At 38.9% G+C, this 19,049-nt stretch overlaps 1 protein-coding gene across 1 annotated transcript in view; it reads right to left on the bottom strand.

Moving 5' to 3' along the window:
* Nucleotides 1-19,049, bottom strand: part of NFKB1 (nuclear factor kappa B subunit 1) — an 80,751-nt gene that overhangs the window by 10,052 nt on the left and 51,650 nt on the right. Inside the window, exons 12-19 of the mRNA XM_026698269.2 lie at nucleotides 13,365-13,505; nucleotides 12,169-12,258; nucleotides 10,270-10,431; nucleotides 7,449-7,590; nucleotides 2,814-2,928; nucleotides 2,045-2,246; nucleotides 759-928; nucleotides 304-406 (exon numbers count right to left, since the gene is read on the bottom strand). Of these exons, the coding sequence (XP_026554054.2) occupies nucleotides 304-406; nucleotides 759-928; nucleotides 2,045-2,246; nucleotides 2,814-2,928; nucleotides 7,449-7,590; nucleotides 10,270-10,431; nucleotides 12,169-12,258; nucleotides 13,365-13,505 (1,125 nt within the window). The remainder of the gene's footprint in view (nucleotides 1-303; nucleotides 407-758; nucleotides 929-2,044; nucleotides 2,247-2,813; nucleotides 2,929-7,448; nucleotides 7,591-10,269; nucleotides 10,432-12,168; nucleotides 12,259-13,364; nucleotides 13,506-19,049) is intronic.

Here is a 19,049-nt window from a genome sequence, read left to right as displayed (position 1 = left end):
AGTTTACAGAATCAGCCTATTGCCCCCAACAATCTGGGTCCTCATTTTACCCACTTTGGAAGGATGGAAGGCTGAGTCAACCTTGAGCCTGGTGAGATTGGATCTGCCAAATTGCAGGCAGCTGGCTGTCAGCAGAAGTAGTTTGCAGTACAGCACTCTAACCACTGCACCACTGAGGATTGCATATGTGAGTAATAGAAAAGCACTGCAATTTTCGGGCTATAATTTCTAGTTGTATATTTTTTTCCAGATAGAACTTTGGGAGTGTATCATGATACAGTCATTGTAGACTTACTTCCTTACCTGCTGCTTTGAGAAGGGCTGCCAATTTCGTAGATCCCCTTCCAGCTGCTATATGAAGTGGGGTGGTTCCATCATAAGTAACGCTGTCCACAAATGCATCTCCCTGGTTTTTTAAGCAAAAATAAATAAATGCTGTTTTGGCTCGTGACCAGCTTTAAAGCAAAAGCTACAGAAGCTACAGCGAATTGGCCTAAGGTCACAATGATATTCTAGTCTTTCTAGAATACATGCACTTTAAAATAAGATTAAAATAATCAAAATGTTCCAAAGCTATCAAATCTCACAAGACTTTGTGTTTCTGATTGAAATCTTGTGAGATTTCAGGTAAGAACAGCATGTCTCAGATTTTGACTAAGTGAATTGAAACATGTGAGATATGAACTTCCAACATTTTGGATATCTCTTTCTCTCCCTCCCTCCCTCCCTCTTTCTGTCTCTCTCTCTCTCTCTCTCACCTCAAGTAGAAGGTAACCTGCCATGGAAATATTTCCTTGTTCAATAGCCAGGTGCAAAGCTGTCCTTCCAGATTTCTGTTCCTGGATATTGACATCAACACCAGCAGCAAGAAGTAGTCTGAGACACGGCATACTGTTTGCTAAAACAGCTAAGTGAAGGATTGTCAGACCTGTATTATAATAACAATATTAAGAAGAAAATATGAAAAATTCATATGGCAATACCAGGGAGAGTAGAACAGAAAACAAAGAATTGAAGAAGATCAGAAAGTATCAAGATCATAAAAGCAAAGTTGAAAGATTGTGGCATAAACCAATTGTGGTAGTTCTAATAGTTTTGCACACCTTACAAAAAATCTTGGCCAACAGTTATAAAATCTGTGCATTGGCAGAATTTCCATGTATCCACACTGCTTGAATCCAAACATATACAACACTGAAATATTACAATTTCCTAGGTTCTTGGAAATAATTCAATGTGTATGAATTTCATTACTCCCTAAAGAACTGACAGTTGTAATTTCCCACTGTTGTGTAACAAACAACAGCTTAGAACAACTCACATCATGCGACAGTACTTTTAACAGCATCTCTATATCCCAGGTCAATGGAAAAGATTCACTAGGTGATAAAAATGCCAAACCTTGTCTAAAAATCTCCCTGACCATGCAATCAACCAAAATAAGACACAATCAGGAAAAGAAGACTTGTATCATGAAAAAAAGACTATATATGGGGAGAGTTGCCCTCTTTCTCAAGACAATTTTTTCCTGAAAATTCAAATTTTTAAAAAGTGACCAGCACCATGTTACTTAAGAACAAAACAGGGGCTGTATAAAAAGAGGGCTGACATATTTCAGGACATATTCTTTAACATCTATGACAGAACTGGTCAAAATGAACCACCCCAAATACCAAATTTCAGATGGGCAGTACTGTAGGATAGAAACAATGGAAACAGAAAATCTTTTGGTAGGTTTCCATTGAGAATATAACAAATTATAGCAGACAAGGGAAGAGATGATACACTGACATGACATCCTCCTTATCACTATCTTCTAAAGGTTATGGTCAGTTTTATTCAGTCTACTCTAAAGGATCTTTGGTTGTAGAGTTAAAGAAGACTGAAGGAGGTGGTATAATAATGTTTTGTTTCAAAATGCAAGCATTAAAATAAAGAGCTTCCTTGGAAATCTAAACTTTAGTGAAACAACGAATAGCTATTCGAGAAAGTAATAAGACAGCACTATTGATCCATTAGAAACGTATTCTGGATACTTGCTTACCATCCCCATTGGGAAGGTCTCTCATCACAGATGCCTCTTTATGCTGAAGCAACATACTTAAAGCCACCTCATCTCCTTGCTGAGCTGCCAAATGGAAGACAGAGTTCCCATGGCGGTCCAAGAGGTTCACGTCAGCCCCAGCCCCAAGCAAGGCTCTCACAATTCCCGCCTGCCTTGTTATAACAGCCAAGTGTAAAGGAGTCTGTTTTAAAAAAGGAGAAGGAAAGGGAGAAATAAAAAGGCCATCAGAATTCCCCCCCCCCCGCCCCCACATCTGTTTTTGGATATGTGTCTATGTGTGCGCATTTGAAGTCATTTTGATTCCTGCCAACTGCCTGGAATTGTCCCTATAGTTTTCTTTGCAGCATTTTTGGGATTGATGTGCTCCTTTCCTAAGGTTGACACAGAGTGACTGTATAAATCTCACCAAGCTAGCTTTGTGCTTAATGCAGAGTAGAACTCAGATTCCCCGTTTCTAGCTTTGGGCCTTTAACTACTGCCCCAAACTGGCTCACTTTACACAAACATACCCATTTAAAACTCTATGAAATATAAAGTACAAACATGGAAATCAACTGATTAATACGATGGATGCATAGGAAAACCTGTAGCTTAAGAACAGTAGAAAGGTAATATTGAGTGGGTCACATGAGTTTCAGTTGCAGACAATATGTCATCTTGTCAATTTCACTGTGACCTCTAAAATAGATCCACTGAGGTCCAAAAATGAACTGGTTTGTGTATTACATTCCTCCCAATGTTTCCATACCTGGTAAAGGTCATTTCTCACATTGAGAACAGCAGCAGCATTCATATTTGCTATTACTTCTAAAAGGTTCTTCACCAGTTCCATATGAAGGTGAATAATTGCCAAGTGGAGGACACTGGTATCGATCAAAAGGAAGAAAGGAAAAGAAAAAAACAATTTCAACAATAATACCAGAAGAGATAAAGATACTGCGAATCCTTTTCCTTACTTAGCATTTTTGCAGATCATAGAGCTGTGTAGGAATATTGGAATTCCTTTTCTAGATCCAGAGTATTAGTGACAAATAAAGCTTCATATAGTGGTAGAATGAAATTATTATCCTCAATTTCCAGAAAGATAGCCACGGTTTTGCTTCATACAACAAAGTGCAATCCTGAATATCTTTAAAACCTAACATCATGTAGAACAGAGTTGAAATCATTGATTGTGTCCATAATCAATTGAAGGCAGAGGTCTCCAAACTTGGCAACTTTAAGACTTGTGGACTTCAACTCCCAGAATTCTCCAGCCAGCTTTGGATTGCCAAATTGCCAAGTTTGGGGACCCCTGATTTAAGGTATCCCAAGCCTCCCTGATATTCTTATATCATTGCTTCTTAATTTGATGGAACATAGTTAACACAGTTAGAAATACTGTAGGTAGGTATCAGATAAATCCTTACAATCTGGCATAAAGAAGTGTGATTTGTATATTTAATATAAATATAACCTGTAAACTTAAGAAATAAAGTAGTTTTTAATTGTCTCTCATGATATGATTTAGGTTTTTTTGATAAACTATTGGGTATGACTTAAGATCTGAAAAGCTGAGAACTGCATCAGTTTGAAAGGGAAATTACACTTTCTTTTAGGCAGTTCCCTGCTATTAAGCAGATCTGTAATGCTCTTGTCTTTAATATATATTCAGAAGTGTAGCTAGAAAAAGAGATGTAATGGGGAAATAACTAAACCACATTTAGTATCTAAGATGGAACACATTACGGAAATCCAACCTCCTTGTTTTACTGTATTGAGACCACAATTTCTTATTTCATTAAGTGCATTTGGTTCCCATTCATTCATAATTCAAAAAAGGCAAAAAGGGTAGGAAAAACAACCGAAAGTTCCCACAACTGCCTATGAAAAGATCTCTTGATGTGCTTCTAACAGATTTTAAAATTGTGCTTAAAACTGTCAGTTTCCCCCAACTTATCCATTATTGCTTTTTTAGACACGTAATCAAACAATGCATCAAGGACAATGAATAAATATCCCAAACTTTTTTTGAGGGAGAAAAAGGGACTGGCAAGGCAAAGATGCTAACATAAATGATTGGTTTGGTTTGGTGGAAGATGCAAGAAGAACAAGGAGCAGCATTTTCAAAAAAAACTGTACCCAATCTGTTCTCCTTTAACTCCCATCACGCTTGGTTGTCCTGGGCAAAGGTGATTTTTGAAGAGTGTATCAACAATTGTGTTGTTATTTTTTTTTCACTTTGTCCTTCTAGCATGTAATGCTGGACTGCAAGTTGACTCAGAGGATAAGAACATTTTTTCCTGCTTTTCTTTTTCAACAGAAGCCAGTCAGATGTTTCTGAAAATTCAAATGCAACCCTTCTTGATGATGGAAATCCCAAAAGTGCTTTTCTTGAACTTTCTTGATTTTTTTTTTAAAAAAAACATTTCACTTCTCATTCAAGAAGCTTCTTCAGTTCTGACCTGGATGATTGAGAATCTCCATTGAAATTGATAATGGAAAGTTTCAACTGGTCTCTGGCCAGGCTAAGTTGATTATAGAGAACATACAACTCAATTCTTAGAAGCCCTACTCAGGACCTGTCTACTTTCAGCCATAACTGAAAGTGCTGCTTATGAACTTATTTATTCGTCTTCATTAGGTCCAAAATATACATCTTGTTTCAAAGACAGAATTGGCTGCTAGAGTTCAATCTCATCATGGCCACAAAGATAAAAGCTTCCAATGACAAGGGAAGTTAAATCTGGTATGGTTAAAAAAAAACCAAAGCTGTTACACCTACCCCTAACCAATACTTTAATTAAATTTTATTGTTTTATATTTCATCTTTTAATTCAAAATAAAATCAACTTGTAAAAAAGAAATCCTTTATGGAAGAGAAAACTGTGTACTTCTTGTTATGTCTAATTTGGATTACTTTGCTATATATATCCATAGTTATTTTTCAAGATATATCTTGAAGCAATGGCCTTTGGATTAACACTATGGATAGTCTTTTTCAGAAGGCTGGGAATTCCCCAGTGGAGTATATTTTCCTATGAGGAAAATAGATCTAATTGTTGCCCCATCGCACTTGGCTCAGAGAAGCAAATTTGCATTGCGTGCAGTGAGATTCATTGTGAGCCAACCTATAGATTTTTAAGAATAAATTAAGCATGTTTGTATGGCAACTTTATACTGGTCATTTCAAAGGGAGAAAAATAGTCTTGTTTAAGGCTAAACTAAATTCCTCCAGGCAACTGTCTCCCTTCACTTCCTGGAAATAACATATTCAACCTGAAATTATATCCCAGAGAGATCCTGATGATAACAAAATCTCCTACAAACTCCCATCCTAGACTTCACATTTCTTATGGCTGCGCTTCGGCTGTATGTGAAAAGAAAAGGGAGTATGTATCTCATATTTTAACATATTTTGAAGAAATGGGAAAGGAAAAGCTTCCAATACTGGAGTTCAGAAGATTACAAAATGAAAATCACGTGACATTTCCAGCTATTTTATATTAAATATTGCCAATATACAAAGGGTAATCAACGAATGGGGAGAGGATGGCTGCCTTACTTGTGCCTTGTGAACACTGCCTGGGAAAATGTAGCAAGGTATAGCATGAACGGAATTCCAGTTTGGTAATCAAAATAGGATTTCACAAGATGTAAAGAAGAGGAAGCATGTATTTAAAAAGTGGTCATAAATCAAGACTACAACATTTTCACAAAACAAGGAATTGGTTTAATAGAGTATGCAAATCTTTTGTACTAGAGCTGTTAGGAATCACACTAATTTGAGCTAATTCTTTGGAGCAACATTATTACCACTGGCCACAACGAAAGATCTTTCAACACTTTCTTTCTTTTAACTGACTTTTAAGACGTTCTTTTAATTTAAATTCAACCTTCTTTTGATTCATAAACCTACAAGGGCTTCCTCCCAGATCTAAGTGTTGGGGAAATGCTGGTAACATATGATCCTGTCAACTTCTACAGCTTCAAAGTTGAGAAGCTTCCAGTTCTTCATTATTTGTTTGAAGGAGATGGCAAAATTAAATATCAAAGACTGATATTTGGAATAGGAGGAAAGGTAGACTCCTGCCATCAGATATATTAGACTTCAATTCCTGCCATGTCCAGATAGAGTGTTTCCATTATTATTACTGGTATTCTCTTTTTTCCCCATATGGAAATTCTTCAGTACATTCTGGAAGAATAATTGATTTGTATCAATTGCAAGAGATGTAACTGCAAAAAACTGAAGCCTTAAGGCATTATGGAAAAAAAGATTGGAATGAGGGATGAGTTCTCTCTGATCTAAAAGCAAAAAGGATCAAAGTCAAAGGGGGAAAAATACCCTCTCATCGTGTTTTGAAATGTTACATATAGAGATGAGTCAGATAATTTTGCCTCTTTTTCTCTAAATGAGAAGCATCTATAATGAATCATTGGAATGTAGCCTCATGTTGGAACCATTACTTTCCTTTCTGTGTCATCTCAAGAGTAGAACATGACATCTATTACTTGGGGAAAAATAAAATATTGAGAATGATACTTCAAAAGTTAAACTAGTTTACCAAGAAACAATAGAAAAAGCAATGAATTTCATGAATTTTACTTTCAGGCTAATACAGATGGAACTGCATCTTAAATAGAGTCATAGATCCCTGCAGAGGATAACTTAGCAAGCATCAATATATGGATTATGATGTTATGATGCATATTTTATCACCCAATCTTCCCTTTCCTTTTCTGCAGAGAATCATGTACTTATTCTCTGCCTTTAACATGAAGTTCTGTGTACACTGGCCTGAAAGTAAATGTAAATGAAGAGACCACGGGTCTCAAACGCGATTTCATTGAGGGTCACATCAAGGTTGTGCTTGACCTTGGGGGGCTGGGGTAGCCATAGCTGGGGTGGGCATGGCCAACTCATATCGGGGGTGCCTATGGTGACCTGGGAGCACTGCCAGTGAAAATGGGCTCCCGAGCTCCATTTTCGGCTGAGACGGTCTCCTGCAACTCTCTGCCTGTGAAAACGGAGCTTGCAAGGGCCACCCATGGCCCTCCCAAGCTCCGTTTTTGCTGGCAGAGCCACCGTGGGCTGGTTCTTCACTGTTTCCAGGGTGGCCCCGCAGGCCAGATCTAAGTACCCCGTGGGCCAGATCTGGCCCCCAGGTCTTGAGTTTGACACCCCTGGAATAGATTGTGACTTGCGTGATATGCTGTAACATAACTATGAAAGGGCAGATTCTAGAACACATTTGTTTTCATTTAGATATCATCTGTAGACATCTTTGAGAAAGCTGTTTTTCTACTAAAAAACAAAACAGAAAACACAGAATTTGGGAATTTAGGGTTTTCCCATCATGTAAAAAAAGTCACCCTATCATGTTATACAAATGATACTTACTTATCCCCATTTTCATCCTGAATGGTTGTCAGGGGGCGCTGTACCGCCAGAAGCATCTTTACATCTCCTGTGACTGCATAGTCAAAAAGAGCATTAGCGTGTCGCTTAGCAAGTTCCATGGCTTTTTCCAAAAAGAAGGCATCTGTAGGGAGTGGAATTATCATTTTCAGTTCTAATGAAAATATACAGCCAACATTTCTCATTCTGATTCAGAGGCAATGTGAAGAGAATGTGAAACCTCTATACTTCAAAAGCATTATATAAGGGAACATAGAAGTTGTAATCTGAAACAAAACATTTCATCTGCACACTAGGCAACTCCATGATAGCTAAACCAAAATTACATGCAGGATCCGTAGATTACATGTGGGATCTACAAAGGCGGAATCTAGTAAAAAAAAAAAGATGACTGCCATAGCCAAATATAAAGCATCCATATCACAAACAGAAAAACATTAAGCATGAATACACTGTAAATGTGTTGATTGTATTCTCTAATTTATTCAATATACTAAATTATTCAAGAACCTGAGGACAAGTAGAAATGGGCTTGATCCTAAACTTTAAGGTTCCAGTAGGTCTTCTTGAGATGAAGGTTAATGAGCCACAGTGGCACAGTGGTTAGAGTGCAGTACTGCAGGCTACTTCTGCTGACTGCTGACTGCAATTTGGCAGTTCAAATCTCACCAGGCTCAAAGTTGACTCGGCCTTCCATCCTTTCCGAGGCAGGTAAAATGAGAATCCAGATTATGGTTGACAATATGCTGACTCTGTAAACCACTTAGAGAGAGCTGTAAAGCACTGTGAAGCAGTATATAAATCTAAGTGCTGTTGCTATTGCTAAGGGAGAAATATTTATTTTCTTGCTTTTCTCAGTGTGTTTCTGATGGCCCACCAAACTAAGTTCAAGCAGTACCATGACTAGGTGCAATTGTATAATGGTTCTACTCGTATAGATGTGCAATTTCTATTTCAAGGCATCGCTCTCTTTGAAACTGAAAACCATAGTAGCACAATTCCAGCTGTCTATTGCTGTTTCCCTCTTTTGCTTGCTTCAACAGAGCTGCTATTCCATTGGAAAGAGTTACAATGCGGAGAGCTGCAGAGAAACATAACAGCTTTGTCTCTGGTGTATTTGATGCTGGAATCAAAAGGGCTAGAAGATAGAAAGGCTGTTTACCTGGCCGGGCTTGAAGAAGCTACAGGGGCTTTAGATTCTTGTGTGAAATAACAACTAGCATTCCTCTTCGTTTTTATACAGAAAACCTTTGGAAACCATTCAAGCTGTTTTACTGCTTGGTCACAAGAATACCCTTAAAGTTTAAGCTTTAATCAGTTGTTCTGCTTGTTAATTAATGTGAAGTGACATGCACTGTATGCAATTGTACAAAACATTATTTCATGTATGATCTTTGTTTTCCAGGACACGTTTTACATAATACATTTCCTGTGCTGTGGAAATGAGGACTGGCATGTTCTTCTCTTCCAACTAGACTTTGCATCAGCTCAGATAATCCTTGAAGGCACTACTTCAAGTATTCCCAACACTGGGGTTAGAACTGTTAGATGGACAACAAAAAAACATAATTTCTTTGAGGCATTCAAATTATGGAATTTCGCCCCTAATATTATTCATCTTTTGTTACTCTTAAACACTGAGTATCCATTTTGTTATCTCATGACTCCATGGTTTTAAACTCTATTTCCTAGTGGACAATCACTTAAATATGAGTCAGCAGCCAATACAGTTCTATGCTGCATAAACAGAGGGATAGAATCAAGATCACATGAAGTGTTAATACCACTTTATAAGGCCACAGTTGGAATACTGCATCCAGTTTTGGTTGCCACGATGTAAAAAAAGATGTTCAGAATCTAGAAAGAGTGCAGAGAAGAGCAACAAAGATGATATGGGGACTGGAGGCTAAAACATATAAAGAATGGTTGCTGGAATTGGGTATGTCTAGTTTAATGAAAAGGAGGACTAGGGGTGACATAACAGCAGTGTTCCGATATCTCAGGGGTTACCACAAAGAAGAGGGAGTCAAGCTATTCTCCAAAGTACCAGAAAGCAGGACAAGAAGCAATGGGTGGAAACTAATCAAGGAGAGAAGCAACCTAGAACTAAGGAGGAATTTCCTGACAGAACAATTAATTCAGTGGAATGACTTGCCTTCAGCAGTCCTTCGTGCTCCTACATTGGAAGTCTTTAAGAAGAGATTGGACAACCATTTGTCTGAAATGGTATAGGGTTTCCTGCCTGAGCTGGGGGATGGACTAGAAGACCTCCAAGGTCTCTTCCAACTGTTATTCTATTCTATTCTCATACAGTGTTGGTTTATTTTGTTATTTAGGTGATGTTGCAGGTTTTATCTTTAAAGTGTTATAAAATCAGTTAAGTTTAGGCTCAACAAGGGATAAATTAAATCATGTTAATAAATGCACAAATGCACTCAAACAAGTAAACACGCACAGTTATGCACATGTGTACATTAGGATTTCTTATAATCAAAGAGCATATTATTTATTTAACCAAACTGGACTTTAAAGGCAGCTTTATAAAACTTAAAGCAGCACATCAGCCATTTCTTATAAAACTTAAAACAGCACATTTTAAGATACAGATGCCTCTGGCAGGCATGAATAAATAACTAGAAGATGCCTGAATTAGAAAATTGATTTCTCAGTTTCCAAAAATGATAATACCTGAACATCTGGAATTGTAGAAGTCATCTAAGAATTGCATGCAAGAGTCATGGCTTCATTTGTACTTCACCATCTTAAATAACTGCAAGAATGCTAAGTAAATTTTGCCAATTACCTTGTAAATGAATGTTGGCACTGGTATCTTCTTCCCTTTCAGAAACCGAGCCAGTGCTGGTTTTGCTTTTATCTTCAATCTCTACTTTTTCTTTTAATTTCTCATTGTGTTTTTTGTCACAGCACATTTGATTCTCTCTTTTGGGCATGCCATTTGAGACTCCTTAAAAAGAGAAACATGGAAGTTTTTAATTAAAGTCCAACAACTATTGGGTATATTGCATCAGAATATAAATGGCAAAAATTCTGGCTTGTCCTCTATTACATTCAAAGTGAATGCCAAGAGATGGAAACATAATTTTTCACCGAGCAGACATTGGTCCAGAAGTTTTTGCCAAAATTAAACAACCTGAACACCCAAAGAGCTATGGCAGAAGTGATCTGGGGTTGTCCTCTTGGTTATGCTAACCCTCACCACCCTCCAAGTTGCAACCGACTGGAGGACTCTGCTGAAAATGGAGGCTGTGTGTGTGTGTGTGTGTTTGAGATTATGAGGGTGATTGTCTGGTGAGATAAAGATAACTCTGCTCCCTGTAGATAAGGGCTGTCAAACTCCCGGCCGTCAGGCAGCCGCATCACGCACTGGCCACACCCCCGGCCGGTTTAGCGAAGGGGAAAAATGTCCCAATATGCTACGTGACGCTGCCATGATGGCGTGAGTTTGACACCCCTGCTGTAGATTGTGATTTTCCTGAAATGTGTTGTCCCTTGCAACAATTGAAAAACTATTCTGTTGACTTTAATGTTTTATTATTATTATTATTTGGGTGGGTGGGTGTCTAATTTCTGTGTAAATGTTTTTAGAAGAAAGAATTACCACCTTTCCTCTGCAGGCTATATTACCATTCTCTAGTACCACAAATAAAAATGTTTAGATTTTGGATTTTTATAAAAATATAATTATCAAAAATGGATTTGTATTTACACACAAAAAGAGGTGTTTTAAGAAAGGAACTGAAGCAAAAGAAAAAGAAAACTGAACACAAGGTGATGAATAAAGAACAAAGTGCTGTTCCATTTAACACTAGATTTGGTCCTATTTTTTTTTCTGGTTCTAACCCTAACTTTGTCTGCTCCTAGCATTCAGATTTTTCTATTTAAGGAATCCAATACAATTCATTAGGACTGCAGAAAAAACAATTACTATCAACCTGCCTTCAATCAATGACCTGTATACCACACGAGTCAAAAAAGAGGGCTGTGAAAATATTTACAGACCCCTCACATCCTGGACATAAACTGTTTCAACTTCTTCCCTAAAAACAATGCTATAGAGCACTGCACAGAGAACAACTAGACACAAGAACAGTTTTTCCCCCAAAGCCATAACTCTGTTAAACAAATAATTCCCTCAATACTGTTCAATTATTTACAAAGTCTGCACTACTATTACTATTAATCTTCTCATCACTCCTTATCACCCATCCCCTCCCACTTGTGACTGTAGGACTGTAACTTTGTCGCTTGAATCCTTACAATTTATATTGACTGTTTCCTAGTATGATTTGATTGCTTATTGTACCCTATGACTATCATTAAGTGTTGTACCTTATGATTCTTGACTCTTGATGAATGTATCTTTTCTTTAATGTAGACTGAGAGCATTTGCACCAAGAAAAATTCCTTGTGTGTCCAATCACACTTGGCCAATAAAGAATTCTATTCTATTCTATTCTATTCTATTCTATTCTATTCTATTCTATTCTATTCTATTCTATTCTATTCTATTCTAACTTGCTCCTTTAAAAAGACTATACTTATAGGTGGAATTAAATACTACAAAAATTAAATTAATTTGTGTAATCATATTTAGATTACTTGACTACTAATAGTAATAACACAAATAATATTCCAATTAAAAACACAAATGAGGGGAAAAAAACCTTTGATTTTTTTTTACCGTGTTTCATTCCTGCACCACTTTTGTTTGTGCTGGAATGGAAATGCATTGCACCGTAACTGGAAAATCCATATGGTGGGTACCCATATCCTAAAAGAAAAGAAAAAAGATTAAAAGTCACTTCATTACTGTAGCTTTTTTTCAGATGAAAGGGATTCACAAATGAACTACTGATTCAAGTTTATTATTAAATAGTTCCAACTGACAAAATTATCTGGAGCATGTCTTGATCTGATGAATCTCTATGGAAATATGTACATTTTTTGTTTGTGTCAGGGGATAAATCCAGATTATAAGTAATAAAAACAAATGTAAAGAAGGCATTTTCTCATCTTTTAAAGTTAAACAGTAGCATGCTTATAACATATTTGTGTCATGTGAAGTGCCTAAATATAGACTATACTGATGGTACCGTGTTTCTCACAAAATAAGTCCAGGCCTTATTTTTTTTTGACCCCCCAAAAAACGGCTAGGCCATCTTTTCAGGGGTGACTTAATTCCCCCCCTTGCATCCTCGAGTGGGTGGGTGGCAATGGCTTGGATGTTGACCTCGGCATTGGTGGGGCACTTTGTATCGGGAGACCTTCCTCCACCATTGCTTTCCCTTCTCCCGTGCTGCCACAACGTTTAGAGCAATGCTGTGGCATTTGGCGCAGCCGCACGTGGCCAGCCAGGGCTCCTCCCTGAAACCACAGCCCGGCGGAGACACTCGGCTTCACCCCCACCAACACCAAAGTCAACACAGGCAGCACCATATCCAGGTATGCAACAAAAGTACTTCCTAAGGCAATCCACCCCCGCCATTCCCCCCCATTTTGCATGTTTAATATAGGCCTTAATTTGGCAGGAAGGGTTTAATTTGCTTTTATGCCGATAAAACATGCTGGGACTTTCTATTGGTGGAGGGTGTATTGTTAGAGAAACACGGTAGTTATTTTGAACAGGGGTCTCCAACCTTGGCTGGGGAATTCTGAGAGTTGAAGTCTGCTAGGCTTAAAGTTGCCAAGACTGGAGACCCCTGGTTTAGAATCAGCACTATATGGGGCCACAGATATAAAACATAACTCCTTAGTTCTCTAAATCTCCTGCAACACAAAACCCACTTTATCATAGTCACAATCCAAAAATGAAAGAAAAACCACTTCCCAATGCATCTTACATTATTCATTCATAATTCCATCAACATATTTCTTTACCTGATCCAGCACTGCTGCCACCTCCACCTCCTCCTACTCCACCATACATCCCACCTCCTGCAGCACCTGCGCCACTTCCGCCAAAACTATCAGAGAAGTTCGGCATGAGTTTCTGTCGTTTCCTTAGCACTTCTTCTTTATCTACATTTTGGACAAAAATAATATAAGTGAGATGTAGCCAAAATCTGAAGTCACATTCATTTGTTTCAGAAGGCAATGGGCTATCAAATAGGAAACAACATCTGCTGCTACTGCTGTACATTACATAAATACAAGTTGAATTCTCCCATTTTGTATGAGTGTGACTGTATAAATACTGAATTAAAAAGATACCGCGTTTCCCTGAAAATAAGACCCTGTCTTATATTTTTTTGCCACCAAAAAGGCACCAGGTCTTATTTTGGGCAGATGCTATCCACTGACTAACTTCACTTGCATGCATCACCCCCGGTCTTCTTTTCACTGTCAGAGGCCTTCAGGAACTTCTTCTGTGGCTACCAAAGGCGCAGATCGATCCGGAGCTTTGTTATCAGCTATAGAGGCCTTCAGGAAAGCCTTGCCAGCCTTGCCGACCCATTTCTTCTGCAGCCAGCAAGGCTGGCAAGGCTTTCCTAAAGACTTCTATAGCTGATAACAAAGCTCTGGATCGATCCAGAGCTCTGTTATCCGCTGCAGAGGCCTTCAGAAGTGGGCCAGCAAGGCAGGTTTCGGGGTGTGCAAGGCTTGGCTACAGCTGTCCAAAGGTAAGTAGTAGGACAGCTCCATCCTCCCATTCCCCACCCTAGCTTAATTGTTACCTGTGCACTCTGGAGTGGGCAGGATCTTAATTAGGGCTTATTATGGGGGTAGGGCTTATATTGGGCACATATGTAAAATCAAGCTAGGACTTATTTTCAGGTTAGATCATATTTTCAGGGAAACAGGGTAGTTGTGTAACAATTTTTTAAAATAAGCCCTTGTATAATGGAGATTCTGAAGCCCTATTTCAAGGAACCCTGGACATCCTCTTTCATCATGGGGTACGATGTTTGGGTCAAGATAGGGAAAACTGAGGCACAGCCTATAATACAAGTTGTCACAGTAGACTGATATGAAGCAAACTCTGTTATTTAAGTATATATTTGGCTATCTGACCAGGATGTGGCAACAATAATTAGATTGGGACTGGGTTAAGGACTTCTGTCCTCACTGTAAGTTGTGTTGGGGATGTGTGCATGAAGGGAGGCTCATCCAATCTCATTATACACATGTTGTACTCTAATAATAAAGGTAATAATAACAAATTACAGACCTCCTCACCAAACCAGATTTACTAGGTACCTAGGATTCTTTGATGATCTTATAATCTGAGCAGTTGGCTCAGCTGCTTTCTCACACTAATGTTTTATTCAAGTTTTATAACATTCTTTTTTTTCTCCTGTACTTAAATGTTTTCTTCCTTTCCAGATATATTCCTTCCTATTTTCTCTTTCCTTTAATAATGAATTGCCAAATTTCAGGAACTATGTTGATCCCAGCACAGAGCATGGAATGTTTATTGTTACTTAATCACTAATATTTAATTAAAAACCATGACAGTGAACTGGCTGCAACATCTGTCAGCTGTTTGTTCAGCTGATCTGGTTCCCTAGGTGGGTGAACCCTTCTTCCTGATTGCTCCATGTGCGTTTCTCCTGAAGCTGTGTGCTTGGTGAAAGAGGACAAACATCTAGATCAGGGGTCGCCAACCTTTTGGACCTCAGGGACCACCAAATTCATAATTTTAGATCCCAGGGACCACTAACTGGTTCTGTGGGCGTGGCCTAATTTGTGGGTGTGGCTTGGTGGTCATGTGACTGGCTGGGCATGGCTTGTATGTAAAGATTACAAGTATTTATATAAATATTGAATTTTTTTATAAAAAAGAGCAACTTTTATCCAAAATCAGGCAAAGCAGGCAGATTTAGTTGCTCACAGAATCACAGATTCATTCAGAGATCTATCTGCCATTGTCTGGCTCAGTCTGTCACATAAAATTTGCTAGCAAACTCACAAAATTAACTCACAACACACAATGCATGTAAATATTGAATTTTTTATTTTTTAAAAAGAGCAACTTTTACCCAAAATCAGGCAAAGCAGGCAGATTGAGTTGCTCACAGAATCATTCAGTGATCTATCTGCCATCGGCTAGATTAGTCTCTCAAATTTGCTTGCCCTGAGTCTGCACTGAATTTGCTTGCAAGCAAACCTTCAGTCCGAAGGGAAGTTCGGCTGTGTTTAAAAGCAGAGCCAAAGATCTAAAGACTAGCTAGAAAGTAAGAAATCCAACCATTTTTTGCTTCCTAGCTAATCTAAATCTCCTGGCAGAGCAGAACAGATGATGGTCGGAAAAAGGAAAAATAGCAATTTAGCAGGCAAGTTTGTCGGGTAAGGAGTGAGTGGGTGGGGAGGGTTCCCGCGTGCCATGTGAGCGGCACAGCCTTGTGTTTCTGCGCAGCCTGGATTAATTGCTTTGTGGGGGTGCTCTGGGGGTGAGATTTCTCTGCGGCCCACCAAAATTTTCTCATGACCCACCAGTGGGCTGTGGCCCACCAGTTGGCAAACACTGATCTAGATCAGAGATGTCAAACATGTGTCATCACAGTGGTGTCACATGATGTATAGTGACTTCCCCTCCTTCATTAAACTGGGCGTAGGCATGGCGTAGGGATGACGCATCCGGCCCATGGGCTGCGAGTTAGACAGCCCTGATCTAGATAGAAGGAGTTAAAACCTTGTTTTCTTATAGAAAAAAAAAACTTCTGCATCGTGAAAGGATAGAACAGTCAAAATAGGTCATGGAAGATATATATCCTAGCGCAGGGGTGTCAAACTTGATTTCACTGAGGGTTGCATCAGAGTTGTGTTTGACCTGGGGGGTGGGCATGGCTGGGATGCGTGTGGCCAGCTCAACTTCACTCTTGTTGGGGGGCACCTGTAGTGGCCAAGTGCTAAGGCAGGACTTCCCCCAGACTCTCCTTCCCACTTATTCCTCCCTCCCTCCCTCTTCTTTTTTCTTCCCTCTTCATTTTCCTTTTTTTTCCTTCCCTTCTTCCCTTATTTTTCCTTCCTTGCTCTCTTGCCATCTTTCCTTCTTTTTTTTTCTTTCCTCTTTCCCTTTCTCCTTTCCTGTCCTTCTTGGATGCACAAATGCAAAAGGGGAAACATTTCTCCTTCTGTTTTCTTTAACTTTTAGTTTGCTATGCTAGCCCTCTGCCAGCAAAAACAGAGCATGGGAGGATCGCATGTAGCCCTCCAAGGCCTGGCTTTTGGCCATGACAGCCTCCTACATGCCTCTGTCAGCGAAAATGGAGCCCAGGAGGGCTGCGTGCTGGCAAAGGCACCACGAACGGGTCCTTTGCTGTTTCCAGGGTGGCCCCGTGGGCCAGATCTAAGCACCCCATGGGCCAGATCTGGCCTGCAGGCCTTGAGTTTGACACCCCTGTCCTAGGGAAACAGCAAAATGACAATGATGGGATGAGAGCTACTGAATAATAAGCATTCTGTGTGCGTCCAAGCCACTCCTAAGAGTCCTTTTATTTATCTTAAAAACTTCCAATTAATTCTAGGCAAAAAAAAAAGCCTAATTGAATTATGATTTAAACCAGGATATGAACAATGCATAGGTCAAGCCATATACTAGCGGCTAAGGCAGTTCTCAGACTAACTTACAGACTAATCCTACTTCCCCTCTGATGATCCTAATCTTATTTCTTTGGTTAAAAGGATTCATGGAACTAAAAGCAGTCAGTCCATTAGGTCCAACATTGGAGGCAAGGCAGCAATCTAAATTAAAGCATCTAAAACAGATGGCTGCCCAGCCTCTGTTAAACATGACCAGTTTATAACATAACTAGTAAAGGCCGCTATCTTTCTGAGTATCATGTTTCCCTGAAAAAAAGACCAGGTCTTATATTTTTGAGACCACCAAAAAAAGGCACCAGGTCTTATTTTCAGGGAGGTCTTATTTTTCTCATGTACCAGGAGGCGGGGACGGGGCGGGCGCAAGCTGCTCCTTATGCCTCACACCTTCTTGCCTAGATCTTGCCAGCAGCTTGGTCTATGAAACAGCTATCTGTGGGGGCGCTCCTGCCACTGGCTCCAAGAAGTATGGCCATTTTTGCAGCCAAATGAGGCTGCAAAAGGAGCAGGAGACCCAATATGCCTCTGCGAAATAGCTGATTGTCCCTGGGGCTTATTTCAGGGTAGGGCTTACTTTAAGCCAACCCCGCAAAACCAGGCCAGGGCTTATTTTGGGGGTGGGTCTTATTTTCAGGGAAACACAGTAGAATCACAGAATCATATAACTGAAAGGAATTTTGGAGGACTTCTAGTCTAAGGCAGAAATCCTTATATCATCCCAGACAATTGTTTAAACAATTTGTTTTCTTGAAAACCTCCAGTGATAGAACACCCACAATTCCAGTGATGGAGCACCCACAATGGCAAGCTGTTCCATTGATTAAAATTATCACTGTCAGGAAACCTCTTCTTTTCTTCAAGCTTATACTTTCTTAAATGATTCTCCATAAAGGCTTTTCTCCTCTTGGATTAACACCCAGCCACCCAATTTAGGAGTACTAAAAACTAACAATAATGTAAAATCAATACGTATTCCTAGACTTGGACAACATTCGACTAGTATACTTGCAACTTCATTAATCATTATGGTAAAGGCCTGACCACCAAAGTAGGCCATTATATTTGGGCAATTCCCCTGAGTGATACAGATAGATAGGCAACCAGCCCCAGGATAGTTCAGTAGGTGCGTAGGGAGTTTTTGAAAGTTACTGCAAAGTTCAATCATATACCACAAAGATTTCTGAATCCTAAAAAAAGAAGTGTACAGAGTTCATCAATTCAGTGGTAAACCTGGAAATTCCCTAAAGCACATCACTTCCTGTCAGTTATGATAACAACTTATGAAGTATATAAACTAACTGTTCCCTCATTTGTCCATCTCATCTACATGTTTTGCTTGTTATATATCAACGCTTTCACCCTTTAAATACTTTCCTCAGGTGTGATAGATTTCAGTCTTAAAAACTGATTTGAGGTCAGTTTTGCCTCTGAGTTTTTGTAAGAATGGAAGACTATCCAGTGGAAGAATATTTCAAGAATATTTTTGAAATAGAATATTGCTTTTGTTTATCTGTGTTCAATGCCAAGAATGAGTCTACTGTTTTGCAGACCACATTTAGTGTACAGTCTGCATATTACTGCTGTGTATTTATTTTCAGGTTCATTCATTCATTTTCATCTTGCATATAATAAAACATTTGAAAGAACTGATAGTGTGCCATGTGATTACACATACCAGAATAATTAGTTATTAAATTATTTATTAATTTAAAAATTAGTTTATACGTACATTATTTATAAATTATTTTAACCAAGGTCTGTTCTATCTTTCTAATCCAGTACAGTGAACATAAATAAAATAGCTATGAGTGTTCCACAAACATTGATTATGAATAGAGGCATCTGGTGAAAATGAAGGAGTTCATATATGCTTATCTGACATGTGATACCTTTACTAGAAAAGTAAAGATTTGCCACAGCATTGAAACTACAAATAGAGACTGAGTTGTTATTGGAAAAAAAAAGAGTCTGGGAAGGGAAGCAAATTAAAGATACCTGAAAAAACTGAGACATTTACAAGCT

The sequence above is a fragment of the Pseudonaja textilis genome, chromosome 6, assembly GCF_049901715.1.
Source record: "Pseudonaja textilis isolate UNSWEBS1 chromosome 6, rPseTex1.2, whole genome shotgun sequence".
Taxonomy (NCBI): Eukaryota; Metazoa; Chordata; class Lepidosauria; order Squamata; family Elapidae; genus Pseudonaja; species Pseudonaja textilis.
Note: the sequence above shows the minus strand (reverse complement) of the source record. Positions and strands in the feature narration are given on the sequence as shown.